This window comes from Aethina tumida, chromosome 2 (assembly GCF_024364675.1).
Source record: "Aethina tumida isolate Nest 87 chromosome 2, icAetTumi1.1, whole genome shotgun sequence".
NCBI lineage: Eukaryota > Metazoa > Arthropoda > Insecta > Coleoptera > Nitidulidae > Aethina > Aethina tumida.
This window is the reverse complement of record NC_065436.1, coordinates 3,358,744-3,372,766: the sequence shown is the minus strand read 5'-3', so window position 1 is coordinate 3,372,766 and position 14,023 is coordinate 3,358,744. Positions and strand designations below refer to the sequence as shown.

At 35.1% G+C, this 14,023-nt stretch overlaps 5 protein-coding genes across 8 annotated transcripts; 2 read left to right on the top strand and 3 right to left on the bottom strand.

Annotated features, from left to right (window-relative positions):
• Positions 1-452: 452 nt before the first annotated feature.
• LOC109600584 (ribonuclease H1) lies at positions 453-2,010 on the top strand. Its single transcript, XM_049962383.1, has 6 exons — positions 453-663; positions 717-845; positions 896-1,123; positions 1,175-1,266; positions 1,547-1,719; positions 1,777-2,010. The coding sequence occupies exons 1-6, from the start codon at positions 560-562 to the stop codon at positions 1,861-1,863; spliced, it is 813 nt and encodes a 270-aa protein (XP_049818340.1). The 5' UTR covers positions 453-559; the 3' UTR covers positions 1,864-2,010.
• A 1,891-nt stretch (positions 2,011-3,901) lies between these two features.
• On the bottom strand, positions 3,902-6,467 carry LOC109600591 (casein kinase II subunit alpha). Of its 4 annotated transcripts, none has more exons than XM_049962382.1 (2): positions 6,273-6,467; positions 3,902-5,096 (listed from the first exon to the last, which is right to left on the bottom strand). In XM_049962382.1, exons 1-2 carry the CDS (start codon positions 6,308-6,310, stop codon positions 4,052-4,054), a joined length of 1,083 nt encoding a protein of 360 aa, XP_049818339.1. In that variant the 5' UTR covers positions 6,311-6,467; the 3' UTR covers positions 3,902-4,051. The 4 variants fall into 4 exon arrangements, with proteins under 4 accessions (XP_049818339.1, XP_019872319.1, XP_019872317.1 ...); XM_020016760.2 differs by lacking the exon at positions 6,273-6,467 and adding an exon at positions 6,098-6,221; XM_020016758.2 differs by lacking the exon at positions 6,273-6,467 and adding an exon at positions 5,529-5,654.
• A 1,155-nt stretch (positions 6,468-7,622) lies between these two features.
• Positions 7,623-9,952, top strand: LOC109600593 (tyramine beta-hydroxylase). Its single transcript, XM_020016764.2, has 10 exons — positions 7,623-7,717; positions 7,773-7,984; positions 8,036-8,182; positions 8,239-8,505; positions 8,558-8,755; positions 8,805-8,889; positions 8,946-9,112; positions 9,164-9,349; positions 9,409-9,596; positions 9,647-9,952. Exons 1-10 carry the CDS (start codon positions 7,648-7,650, stop codon positions 9,888-9,890), a joined length of 1,764 nt encoding a protein of 587 aa, XP_019872323.2. The 5' UTR covers positions 7,623-7,647; the 3' UTR covers positions 9,891-9,952.
• A 105-nt stretch (positions 9,953-10,057) lies between these two features.
• LOC109600595 (U4/U6.U5 tri-snRNP-associated protein 2) lies at positions 10,058-12,037 on the bottom strand. Its single transcript, XM_020016767.2, has 6 exons — positions 11,817-12,037; positions 11,717-11,764; positions 11,233-11,663; positions 10,949-11,174; positions 10,414-10,891; positions 10,058-10,352 (listed from the first exon to the last, which is right to left on the bottom strand). Exons 1-6 carry the CDS (start codon positions 11,983-11,985, stop codon positions 10,106-10,108), a joined length of 1,599 nt encoding a protein of 532 aa, XP_019872326.2. The 5' UTR covers positions 11,986-12,037; the 3' UTR covers positions 10,058-10,105.
• Positions 12,038-12,224: 187 nt separating this feature from the next.
• On the bottom strand, positions 12,225-13,807 carry LOC109600583 (zinc finger protein 558-like). The gene is made up of 2 exons (XM_020016750.2): positions 13,601-13,807; positions 12,225-13,551 (listed from the first exon to the last, which is right to left on the bottom strand). The coding sequence occupies exons 1-2, from the start codon at positions 13,751-13,753 to the stop codon at positions 12,259-12,261; spliced, it is 1,446 nt and encodes a 481-aa protein (XP_019872309.2). The 5' UTR covers positions 13,754-13,807; the 3' UTR covers positions 12,225-12,258.
• Positions 13,808-14,023: the final 216 nt, after the last annotated feature.

Here is a 14,023-nt window from a genome sequence, read left to right as displayed (position 1 = left end):
ATTACCTGAAACTACTCCCTACTATCATATTATACAACTTTTTATTTATCAGCATTAAATATACTTTATGATTTTCTTCAAATAGAAATATATATATATATATATATATATATATATATATATATATATATATATATATATATATATATATTTCTTAAAATAGAAATTATTATAGACACTTAATATCATTTAAATTACAGAAAAAAATCGATTTTTTATGGCACACCCTGTAGACAAGAAACATTAAAGAAAGAATTAACAAATTAAAGACATAATTATTAATTAACATTATTGCATATCTTTTGCAAGGATAGCAACTTAGCAAACCAAGCTTCTAATTTAATTTAATAATTTGTCATATAAAAATTCATTAGTATTTAGGGTGTTCCGTATGTATCAGCCTTAATGTCGTATTGGGAACAGACCTTAAGTTGTTGTGTCTAGTCTTTCAACATAACCTACGAAGGTGTCAGACTTGACTGGCAGTTAACCGCTTCTAATTTGTCATTAAAACTATAATTTAAAGTTGTATTCGACATATTTAACTGTAAATCCACACATGAAAGCTTGTATTAAATGGATTAAAAACTGTCACATAGTCTGTCAAGTTTTTAAACACATTGATACACCTTTCAAGTTTCGATTCCCATTCATAATGGAAGTGTAAGTTTAAATGTATTAAAACAGAACATAAATTTATATTTTTTATTATTCAGAGCTGACCAAGTCGCCCATCTGTTACATAGGCTGGCTGAGGCTGAACGAAGGTCCAAACTGCTGTTCCAAGAAGTCAAGTCGATTCAGGATGAGCTGGCCAGGATCCGGGCTACCTCTGATCAACTAAGGTGACTTAATAAATGTTGTCGGAAGACACCTTAGGGTATTTCTGTTGCAGTTTGAATCAAGTCAATGATGAGGCTCCTAGTACAAGCGCTGTCGTTGGTGTAAGACGACCACTTGCTCCGTGCACCATTACGTCTGAATGCCTGGCACATTTTCCGAAAAGAGCTAGGCATGAAGCCGAAGAGCAAGTAGTGGTGTATGTGGATGGGGCATGTGAGAACAATGGGAGGGCCAATGCCAAAGCTGGCATTGGTGTATGGTTTGGAAGTAATGACCCTAGGTATTGTAATTTATAATATTTGTTGTTGGTATTTTAAATGAATTGTTTCAGGAATATTTCTAAGCCTGTCCGTGGAAGGGCTACAAATAATACAGCTGAGATACAAGCTTGTATTGCGGCAATAGAGTCATGTGTAAATCATGGTGAGATAATTTATATATTTATTTGTATTTATACTAAAATTGTCTATGTATCTACTTGTAAAAAAATAGAGGCACAAGGATATATAGATACAAACTGCTTTTGTTACATAACATTGATAAAACATGATAAAATTGTATGTAAATTAATCTCTCAATAAGTAAACAATGTATTTTAAACAGCAGTACTCATTATTATACAATATTATTCCACTCCAAATTAATTTTTTACAATTTTGTTATGTATATTTAATAAAAATAAACTATTATATTTGTTTCCCAGGATGTAAGAACATTAAAATAATCACGGATTCCGAATTCACCATCAACTGCATGACTAAATGGGTCCAAACATGGAAAAAAAAGGGCTGGAAAAAGGCATCCGGCGAACCAGTCAAAAATAAGGAAGACCTCGAAGTTCTCGACAAACTTTGTTCGCGAGCTAAGATTGAATGGGTAAATGGTTTATTCATAATTGCATTCTTAAGATAATTTTGTAAATTTTAATTGCAGGAACACGTCAGAGGACATCGAGGAATTGAAGGAAATGAGGGGGCTGACTACTTGGCCAGAATGGGTGCCACTGAATATGTGCCATAGATCTCAATAGATTTAAGTTTTACTATGTTTATAACAAATGTTCATTTCAACCATTTTGATTTCAACCATTTTCATTTCAACCATTTTATTACCAAAATACAGTTATCATGACTTTTAAGTAGAAATAAATAAAAGTATTTTATGATTGATGTGTCTTACTTATTATGTATTTGTTCTATATTTATATATATTTATTTATAAGTGAATGAATTCTATTCCCAATGTATGATTTAAAGAATTTCAACTATCTAATCGTGGGTATTTCGGGGAATGACTGATTATATAAACTTTTTTCTCATATACTACTTCCAGGATTCCTCACAAGACTACAAGTCTCTATAGTCAATTTAATAATCAGTTTTTTGTTCCTTATAATATATTTGATAGTGATAGTACCTTGGGCTCAATTTTGTGGCAAATATTTCTATAGAATAATAGAAGATTAGGTTTGTTGTAAGCGGTTGCGCCATCTGACCATTCGTAGAGGGGATGACAGAGGTAAAAAAAGTCTGCAGATAGCTCCAGGTAGGGTAAAACAAGTACCAGTACACATCATTCGGTAGAGGGCACGGTCGTACTACGAAGCTTAGATGTCAAAGGAGTCACGGAAACGCTTACACTATCCGTTTGTAATAAAATTGATGTGTTAAATTGGCCATCAGAAGTGATACAGCAACAAAATCGCGGAGGCATAAGTTCTGACTACATTTTGAGTACTTTCAAGGAGTTGTTTGTTAAAAAAATGGCGTCTGGAGACTGGATATCCATGTTCGACTCAAAGGAAGTACCGCCAAAGGACCCGGCGTCAAAAGAGGAAAGTGTCAGACAAGTAGAGTTCCGGAGACTGGAGGACGAGATCGCCAACATACGAGAGGAACAACGACGCCAAGAAAGCCGCATGGAGAGGAGGTTAGAGGAGTTTCAGGAGCACATTCTCAACTCAATTCGTAGCACGCACGAAACTGAATTAGAGAACAATAGTCAAAGCAAGTTAACAGTTATGCATGCGTGGAGAATCATCCCCACTTTCGACCCCAACGATGTTAGTGGCGAAGCATGTACCAGCGCTCGAGAATGGGTGGAATTCGTGGACCAGAGGGGGCGCCTTCATGGGTGGAGCGACGACGAAAAGATGCTGTTGATACATATGCAACTGGAGGGCCGGGCCAGGAGGTGGTTCCGCAGCCAGGTGGGTCGCATCACCGACTGGGACAGCTGGAAGACTGCCATGCTGGAAGTCTTCGACGAGTCACAGATGTGTGCAGTCCCCAATCGTTCCAAGAGGCCCGAGGAGTCGTATTCGGAGTATTACGGCGATGTGGTTCATTTGTGCGAGACGGTGGGCGCCACCAACGAACAGATCGTGTCGTGCTTGATCAAAGGATTGCCGACAAGCCTGCAAGACAAAGCGGATACTCTGGAATGTGCTAAGCCCGTTGAACTGTACAACAGGCTGTTGAGCAAGCTGGACGCCGACAGGAGTCCTCAGGTAAAGAGTCGTCGGGAATTGGAGGAGTGTAATTCAGATGATGAACGGGTGGTCCATCGTAAACGGGGTGGACGAAGCGAGGTCGAAGACAACGGATCAAGATGCCAAACAAAACAGGATCCGAGACGTTGCTACAATTGCCAGGAGCTGGGTCATCTTGGGAGAAATTGTACAAAAGGCCGGAACGAGTCCACATGTCGTTTTTGCAAGGAGAAGGGACACCTTAAGTCTAATTGTCCTCAATTGAGAAGAGGAAAACCTTACGACAAGCCACGACGTGACAAATAAACAGCTAAGGACAGCAAATGGGACTGTCTAGTTAATAGAATATTGACAGCGAGTACAACGTTGTCACCGAAGGAACCATGACATATTGGTTACCCAGAGGTAACTTAAGGGATGAGAAACTAGCAACAATGTCATCTCAACGACGAAGCAAAATTTTCAAACATGTTTCCCAATTTTTAACTTCAAATTAAATGTACATATCTTAAATAAAGTGATCTTATGTTACTCAAAATAAAAGTATATAAAATAAACAAAACAAAAGACAAATAACATTTTATTTATAAAACAAAAATAAAAGATTGTTCTGATTCCAAACTCAATTTAACTATAAAAAACTTACAAAACGAAATTTTCGATTTAACATAAAAACAGTAATATCAAATATGGTAGTCAAAATAAACCCCCGTTGATTTAATTATCAATCTCGGCGAAGCTACCAACAGACCTGGCAGTATTCCTGCGTTTAAACTGCTGGAAATATCTATGATTCAATGCTTCCTTTGCTGTTAATCTTTCAGCATGATCATATTTCAGTAAACTTTCTAAGAAGTGCAAAGCTTGATCATTGACCAAATATTCATTTTCAGTCGTGATAAATCTTTGCCATGGTTTACGAGGATATGAGCCGATCATCGCTTGTAATTTATTGTCTAGCATGATATTGTATTTGTGAAGATAGGTTTGGAAGTCATACGTACCCAAAACCTTCACAATGCGCACCAGCTGATCATAATTATCATTACCGTGGAAGAACGGTTCCCTTCTGAAGATCATGGAGGCGAACATACAACCTAGAGACCACAAGTCCAACGAATAATCATAATATCCGTAGTCTACAAGTAGTTCAGGTCCCTTGAAATATCTGGACGCAACTCTCACGTTGTATTCTTGTTGCGGATGGTAAAATTCAGCCAATCCCCAATCAATCAGTCTTATTCTGCGATTATCTTGGTCCACAATAATATTGTGCGGCTTCACGTCTCTGTGCATGATACCCTTGCTGTGACAAAAGTCCAGAGCCTTCAAGAGTTCGTACACATAAAAACGAGTATCCGGTTCGCTCAATGTTAAATAGATGTTCTTGAAATCCGCATTGTTGGGCAGCTTCTCGAAAACGAGGGCCGGCAACTGGGAGTTCGGAATGTCCACCACCGCCAGCAGCTTCACAACGTTCATGCCATCTTTCAGACACTCCAGCACCTTAATCTCACGCTTCACCTTCTTCTTCCTCACCGGCTTGAGTATTTTCAGTATCACCTTTTCGTTGCGGGAGTCGTGGTGGGCCTCGAACACCGTGCTGTACTTGCCGTGACCCAGCTTGCGAATCAGTGAGTACTCCGAGCTGTCTTCTGTTGGTGGGTCGTAGGTGTCATAGTCGTAGTAGGATTTTGGCTTGTTAGCCAGAACATCTGCGTAGACTTTGGCCGTGGTTTTGATCTGTTCAGACCTCGTATCCCTAAGTAAAGACAAATCAATATATTGGTACTAGTTATTTCTTATTAACTGGGCCACAAAAAGGAAAACAGACCCATTTAAATGTAAACTACGGATCCAAGTATACATGTCTGGAACCGTTAAATTACTACTGTGATTATCTGTGTCATATTATCTAAAGATAACAGATAGAAATGTGCAAATTATCTACTCAGGACAAGATAAGTATGTATTGTTTGTAAAACGACACATGTATAATTAATATTTTTAAGCCCACCGTTAAGATATGAAATACCTTCTTTGATAATACATGTTCAACAGTTTAATCTTGAAAATCTCACAGGTAATTTTTGAAGCCTAGAATTTGTGGGGCTAAGCATGACAAAATTGACACATAGTCAAAGTCAATTATCAAATAACAATGTACTGAAATGATGTAAGGAATTAAATTTACCTTTTGGTACCCTCCACCATGATTTTTTGGTATGGAACTATTGATTATCACAAATAATTTGACAAATTTACTTTTGGAAGCACAAAAATCTGTGACATAGTCAAAAGTCACTTTTGAAATGTTGCGTTGGTACTTCTAAATAGGGGAAAAATTGTCACAGTACTTTTAGGGGAAACCCTACTACGACTTTAATAATGTATAATTTTAATAAAATATGATATAGTATTTAATACTGGCTAAGTTTTAGAGACCTAATTATTATTACTTAAGATTAATTACAATTATTACTTCTTCTTTGTCATCCTTTTAAATTGAGGTTGGAGCTGGACTCACAATCTTTATCTTCCTGTTTTTTTTAAAATCTCTTTTTAAGACTCATTCTCTATACACTAACAGTAAAATTTAAAAATAAATTATATTTTTGTGATTTACATCAGGCCGGAAAATAAAACATTTGGCAAATAATGTTCAAAAGCAATAATACAAAGGCATGACATTTAAGTCATTGATATTTGAAATGTATTATTATACAATTAATGAATATAATTTGAAATTTCCATAGTGCCTACCTCACTCTATGTCCCATTTTCAACAATTAACACCAACACGGCACTCAATTAACTGTACAACTCGAGAAAAATTTGGAAAGACGAAGCACCAAACCACCACTTCTGTCAAATGCACATTTCACACGCCGGAAATTAGAAGGTGAAACGAGTACCACTTTCGCATGTATCTACTTACCCAGATATTGACAAATTATTGAACCTGGTTGTGAACATGACGGAAGAGCATAATTGAAAATAATACGTCAACAAACAATTGTTTTGTCAGCTTGCTGTGTTGTTAACAATAATGGTTGTTTTAAACTTACTGGGGATTGTTTCCCATGATGCATGGGTTAAGGCAACTGTCTTTTTGAGGCAGGACCGTTCTGCGCATCGCATGAAGACTCACTCTACTTTGAGCTATTAAAACGTTCATTATTCAGCAAAAATATATATATATTTAATATTTTGTTACTATTTGTATAACTTGCTGAACAATAACAGGAAAAGTGTCCGAAAAGGCGGCACATTAAAACTGAGTCAGCAAATTCACTTTTCTACTTATCTCTGTTTGTAAAAATAAACAAAGAAATATTTTTAGTGGCAAAGTACAAGATAATTTTTCAATTATCTTGAAGGGAACATTTTATATTGTAAAAAGAACTTATATATAGAATAGAATATAATATTTATATTCTAATAAAACAACTTAGATACACTAAAATTTATCTATTTCTAATTGGCACCACTTATACTGAAGAAGAAAGTCTTAAGATAATAATTTTATTCTCTATTATACAATGAATATTTCCCATTTTTCATTAGAGCATAAAACACATGCCATACATTGAAATTATCCCAATACCATTACTTTTAATCATCTCATATTAGAACATGCATAGATTTGAAGGCGATTAACTTCCTGCATCCGTGGTCTGGAGACGCTCCGAAGGAATTTAATGAAGTAAAGGAATAAGCCCATTGCGAAATTCCTTTCGCTATTCAATGCATTGGGGTCGGGCGTGACTCCATCCAAATGACATTCCTCCTTAATACACCGCCGTTCTGACCTCAACCACTAAATTCATATTTTATTATCCCCTTTCGAATAAAACCGAGCCATTGATGAACGCCATTTATGATTTAATGTGAGACATCGTTAATTTTTTATATTGGATTTTAATAATCTTAAAGGATTAAACAAAAAAGCTTTTATTACTGCATATTTTTATTATGTTAATGAAATATTTTTATGTTTTTCCATTACAATATATTTTACTAATTAGTCTATGTTTAATTGAACTTTGTTTTAACAATGACGAATGTCTTTTTATGTTGGACTAGCACCGCAGGAAATGCGCAATCTTTTTTTCTCGTGTATCTCATTAAACCTGCTAATTGCCAAAATCGGTTTTAAGTAATTTCCTCGCTAATAACTTATTACAACAATTAAACCGCATCATCCCCGGGCTGTTTCCGGGTTTGCGCCTGCGTCCGGGTGGCACCTATTTAAACGAACTTTTCCTGCGTCTGTGGTTTAGTCTCTGCGAGATTAAAAGTATGTAAAGATAATGCTTCGATTGTTCATAACGTGTTTGTTGTTGTACCAAAGGCCCGTTTTTTGCTACAATGAAGATGAAAGTAAGTAATAAATATTTTGCCTTGTTTAGCACTTAGCACTTCCATTTATTTGCAGGCCACCAAAGAATATTTAAAGTATCACTTAATGGTGAAAATACTATTTCTATGAGTTGGATGCTGGATTATAGCGATGGAAGTGTAGCTTTTGAAATTCATATACCACCAGGGTATGGTTGGTTTGCTTTGGGTTTTTCAGATAGAGGAGACTTGTTTCCAGCAGATTATTGCCTTCTGTGGGAAGATTTGAAAGGAAAATTGAGATTACAGGTAAAAAACACAAAAAATAGTTCTTTAATCTTAACCACTTATCAATTTAAGGATACTTGGGCAACGGATGAAGGCGTTTTATACTTGGACAAAAAGCAGGACTGCCATAATTTCCAAGTGCGCAAAAGACAAGATGTAATTAAGTACACCTTTAAAAGAAAATTCGATACGTGTGATTCAAAAGACTATATCATCGAAGTAAGTATTCTTACCATCCTGTGGTGCTTCAGAAACTATAATTTAACTTTTAATAGGATGGTACAACTCATGTGGTCTGGTCCAGAGGGAAACACCCGTTGTATAGAGTAAATGGCCTAAATGTTAGCTCCCCGGATAACGATAATGGAATGGTCAGAATCCATCTGTTGAAAAATTTGAACGTTGAAGACACTCTTCCAAGCCACGTGAAGCAACTGAACATAATCACTAATAAAGTGAACGTTCCTGCTGATGAAACAACCTATTGGTGTCACGTCATAAAATTACCAGAAGAATATCAACAAAAACATCATATTTATCAGGTACATTAGACAATTTTCTGTAAATCTAATTATTATGACAAAATATTTGTAGTATGAAGCCAACATACAAGAATCCAGCCAAGGCCTAGTCCACCACATGGAGGTATTTCACTGTGAAACAGACGCAAAAGCAGAAATACCCTTGTACGAAGGTAACTGTTTCGACAAAGATCGTCCCCCAAAAACTCAGGTGTGCAAGAGAGTCCTCGCAGCTTGGGCAATGGGTGCGCCACCGTTTATTTATCCCAAGGTAAATACTTGGGTATGTCATGGACTTGTAATTAACGTAATGCTTTCAGGAAGCGTCCCTACCAATTGGTGGTGACAATTTCAATCAGTATTTGATGTTGGAGGTGCACTATAATAATCCTGAAAACATTGAAGGTATTTCTAAATAAAATAAATACAGAACTAATTGGTTAATTTTTTAAATTGAACAGGAAGGGTCGACTCATCAGGAATTACTTTGTACACTTCGGAGATATTAAAAGACATTGATGCTGGAGTCATCGAGTTGGGTCTGGAATATACTGATAAAATGGCCATCCCACCCGGCCAAGAGTCGTTTCCCTTAATCGGATACTGCACCAGTGCTTGCACATCAATGGTAAAACTCACAATTTAAAATAGTTACTTGTATAAAAATAGGTGCTTTTAGAGTTTGCCACCTGAAGGAATTACAATTTTTGGTTCCCAATTGCATACCCATTTGACTGGAGTCCGAGTTTACACAAGGCACTTTGATGCCTACGGAAATGAGCTTCCGGAACTCAACAGGGACAACCATTTCAGCACGCATTTTCAGGAAATACGACGTCTTAAGAGGCCTGTTAAAGTTCTACCTGTAATTATGCCTAATTAAACTTAGTGCAATTATTTATTCCTTTTTAAATTTGCTTTTAGGGGCACGTTCTAATTACTAGATGTGACTACAACACTGAGAATAAAGAAAATATTACTTTGGGAGGATTTTCCATAACAGATGAAATGTGTGTGAATTATGTCCATTATTATCCTCACACAGATCTCGAAGTTTGTAAAAGCTCAATCAGTGATCAAGCTTTAAGAACTTTCTTCAGATACATGAACGAGTATGTTATTAATAAAGTATTGAAATACATTTTAATATACTGCTTTTCAGATGGGAGGGGCAGGATACAAGTCCACTGAAAGGAATATCAGATAATTACAAATCAATTAAGTGGAACCGGATGAGAGTGCAGCTGTTGAACGAAGTTTATCAAGAATCCCCCTTAAGTATGCAATGCAATATGTCTAGTGGTGACAGATTTCCAGGTTACTGGGAAAATGCGCATATTCCTCCTATTATTACCCCCTTAGCCCCAGAACCTAGAGATTGTGACAATGTCATATATATGATGTAACAATGTAACAAAGTCTATGTGGACTTATGTTCAAATTCAAAAAATAAACTGATCAATGCGAATTTGTTTTTGCTTTTGGTTTCCCTTTGAACCTAATAATATTTAGAAGTTATTAACTACTATTAAATATTTTTTTGAAAATATTGTTTGAAATAAAACACCAACAATTCTGCTTTACACTTTTATTTAAGATACAAAAATTAATTAATCAATAGCTATGATGTCCTCAGCTCGTAAATTTGTATATAAGCTTCTGTAAGGGTGATCATTTGGGGTAGAATGTCGGTGACGTGAAGATCTTGCATTTCATACCACTGCCCTGTAGATTTTTGTAAAATATGAACTCTGTATGTCCCTTTCGTGGGTTCACCGTCGTGAACAATGTTAGCCACCAGGTCATAGACTGTGTTTTTATGTTTCGCCTTAACTTCATTTGTTAAAAACTCACCAAAGTCTACATTCCTACAAAAATAAAGAAAATTATATTAATACGCTATTTTAGGGTTTAACTAGAACAACATACTTCACAGGGAAATTAACAATTGTAGGGTTCTTTTCAATAAAGAACGTATTTTTAGTAAACCTTTTGATGTATAGTATCAAAAATGGAGGCAATTTGGTGATTTCAAACCTCTTCATGAAGTTTTCCTTGTAAGTTTTATACTCCTTTTCAGTCTCTCCATTAAATTTGGTGAGTAACTGGTACAGATTAACCTGAGGAATAATATTTTCCCTAAATTCATCAATAAATAGAGGTGGTGGAGGCAAATCACAAGTCAAATATAGAAATGGAGACTCTGTAATAACTTCCTGATACTCCTCAGTTGCCATCAAAGCTTTCTTTTGCTTGTCGTCCAAATCTGTTGAGGGAATTTTGCGTGTATAAATCCTCATATTACCTAAGAATGTTTTATAAAGAATTGAACTGTCCTTTTTCTTTGTACCATTCAGAGCCTTGTGGAGGGCGTTTAAAAACCATGATAGAAAATCAATTGGATCCCCTAAAATATATACAATATATTATATAATTAATTTATATTTTGCCTGACAATTTTTACCTTGTTGTGTGAACTGGAATCGCTTTTTACTCCACAGCACAACAGCTTGAAGCATTTCATGTGGGGATACATGAGCTTTAAAGTTTCTAGGGTTCCATAACTTCCTCATCAATTCCCCATATCTCTGGACAAGCAAGTAAGCCGAATCTCCAGGTGGCCTCTTGATCTTACCATAATTTTCCTCACGTAGGAAGTAATTTCTTAAAGGTGTTACATGGGATAATGCCTACAATTAGATCAGATTTTAGGCTAAGTATAAAATAGACAAAAATAAGTGTGCATACTTGCAGGACAACATTACAATAATCATTGGCTTTGATGTTATTTAAACCAACAATTCCAGGCATGTATAAAGACCCATCAATGGCTCTTGAGAGTTTTGTATTGGAGTCCAGACATTTAATGTGCTCCTCAGTGAAGGTTGGATTTAATAAATACTTTATATCATCCAGGGACGAATCAATAATTTCATAATTGTCAGGCAGACAATAAAACTTTAAGGTCTGTAAATTTAAGAACACATGATGGCTTTCAGCCACTGAATGGGTATAGGCGTGTGTATTAGTACCCCTGCCCTGGAAATATTTCCCACACACTAAACAAGCATACACGTTTATCCTTGTTAAGGAAACCGAACACAGTTTTTCAAAGTCAAAGTCCAGGTATTGCCTGTTGATTGTGTCGAGGTAGGGACACAATCTTGGAGTTTTTCCAACTAAAAATCGCACAATATGTAAGTTATCAACAAAATAAAAAGGACGTAAATACCTGTATCTGACGGGGACTCATCACTTTCTTCATCATCGTTAACTTCGGCTAAAACATGACATTCTTTGAAAATGCATAATGAATTTATTAAGTAACTTACGTTTCACATCTTCTTCGACTTTTACTTTTTTAGCAGGGGGTGCCTCACTCATTTTATCAATTGTTTGAATATATTGTTTTGTTGTCGTTTTGTATACGATTAAATATAGGTTATGTTCATAGAACAATCTACAAGTATAAATATTCGTAGGTAGGAAGCAATAATACATATATCACAAGTTTATTGTGGGATTTTACGCCTTTTTTAATAACTGGTAACTAATTATGTTATTTTGGAGTTTTATGTATAATTCATGTTTTGTTTCTTACCGGTTATGTTATGCAACCCAGATTACGCAGACGAGTTTCATTTATCATATTTTATAAATTTACATTTTAATTAAAAAGAAAGAAAGAATTAAGAAATAATTTTTATTAATTAAATGTTTTAAAAATTAAACAAGTGGATTTCTTCAATAATTTATTAATAACAGTTGGAAACATTAAACAGAAATGTTAAATAACTCTTTATGCTTAAGTTTCTTGTGTATATTCAAATAACTCTCTCCTATAAAATTCCTATCACAATATTCACATGTGTAAGGACCACCATGAGTCAAATAATGCTTTTTCAAGTTAAACTTGGTAATGAATCCCTGCCCACAATGCTGACATTTATAGGGTCTCACTCCAGTGTGCAACATTTCATGTTTGCTCACTTCCCCTTTGGAAAAAAACTTTTTGGCACAGTAACTGCATCCATAAGGCCGAATCCCCGTGTGCGTCCTCATGTGTCTTTTTAATGAATTCAACATATAAAAAGACTTATCACAAAAGTCACACCTATAACACCTTTCCTTGTTGTGTATCCTCATGTGGTAAAACAGTCCATTTTTATAATTAAAACCCTTCCCGCAAATTGGACACAACACTTTTGTAACTGGGTCATGAGTCTGTTTGTGATTAGTCAGTAGAAATTTTGTTTTGAAGACCCTGCCACAAATTTCACACTGATATGATTTATCTTTGTGTAGATGCATGTGGTAAGTTAAGGCACTCGATGAATATGCCACATGATCACATTTATTGCAGAAGAAGGCTTTTTCTGTGTGCCCATGTGTTGTTTGAATGTGTTGCATTAAAGCGTCTCTTTTTACGAAAGAGCCTTTACAAATAGGGCAGATGAATGTTTTCAATTGTACATCTGCATACACGTTATCCATGCATATTTTCATGTGGTTGAAAAGCCGCACTTCTGAACTGCACTCCTTTTGGCAAGTATCACATTTGTAAACATTTGTGTTTGAGACCATTTGCATTGGAATAATTTGATGTGGAATATCAGAAGAAGTCTCGATAATAAACTGGTCAATATTTATAGGTGTGTCTTGGTTCATACAATCATTTACTAAAAGCTCTTCAATGATGATATTATTTTCAGTCTTATCCTTTTTCAGAACAACCAATTCAGATTCTGGTTCCACAGGTTTACTTTTGTAATTTTTGTCTACGAATTTTGCCGAAATTGTGCTTCCCAAGTTTTTTAGAAATCCTTCATAATTTATTTTATTATTAGACTGTTCTTCAACTATCAAAACTTCATTAAGATTGTACTTTTCCTGTCCAATGATTAGTTCCACATTTCCAGTACCTTTTGGTTCTTTGTGAGGTGTTTCACAACATCCTTTTAAAATTTCTGTGGCTGTTTTGTACTGTTTTATTAAATCATAGGCAATACTCAAAAATCCTTGACACATTCTGCAAATGTACGTTAATATGTGAAACTCTTTAGAACCCTAAAATGTACAATTAGAAATGGGTAATAATATTTATAAAAACTCATACCAAATCATTCATTACTTCTTTTAATGCATCTGCCACAGTTATTTCACAATTTTTGTTGTCTAAAACAGCCGTAAATGGAACTTTAACAGCACTTTCTGTTAGACATATTCTACATTTATTGTTATATTTGCTTAATTTTTCTTGTGATAACATTTTTGATATTTTATTTAAAGTGTTTACATTTTTGAAAATAAAAACTTTTAAAAAGTGAGGTTAATTAAAGAACAACAAACCACAGAACAGCGAACTTATAGAACGTATAGCACAGAACAGTTATGACGTCATCAAGATTTTTAATTAATGTGATATTAAGTGATTTTTGCTATAAACCATTGATCTTAAAGAAATTATTCAAGTTGTAGAGGGACACTACTGATTGTTTTCAAGATATTTAATAATAAAATTGTTTAAATTAATATTACT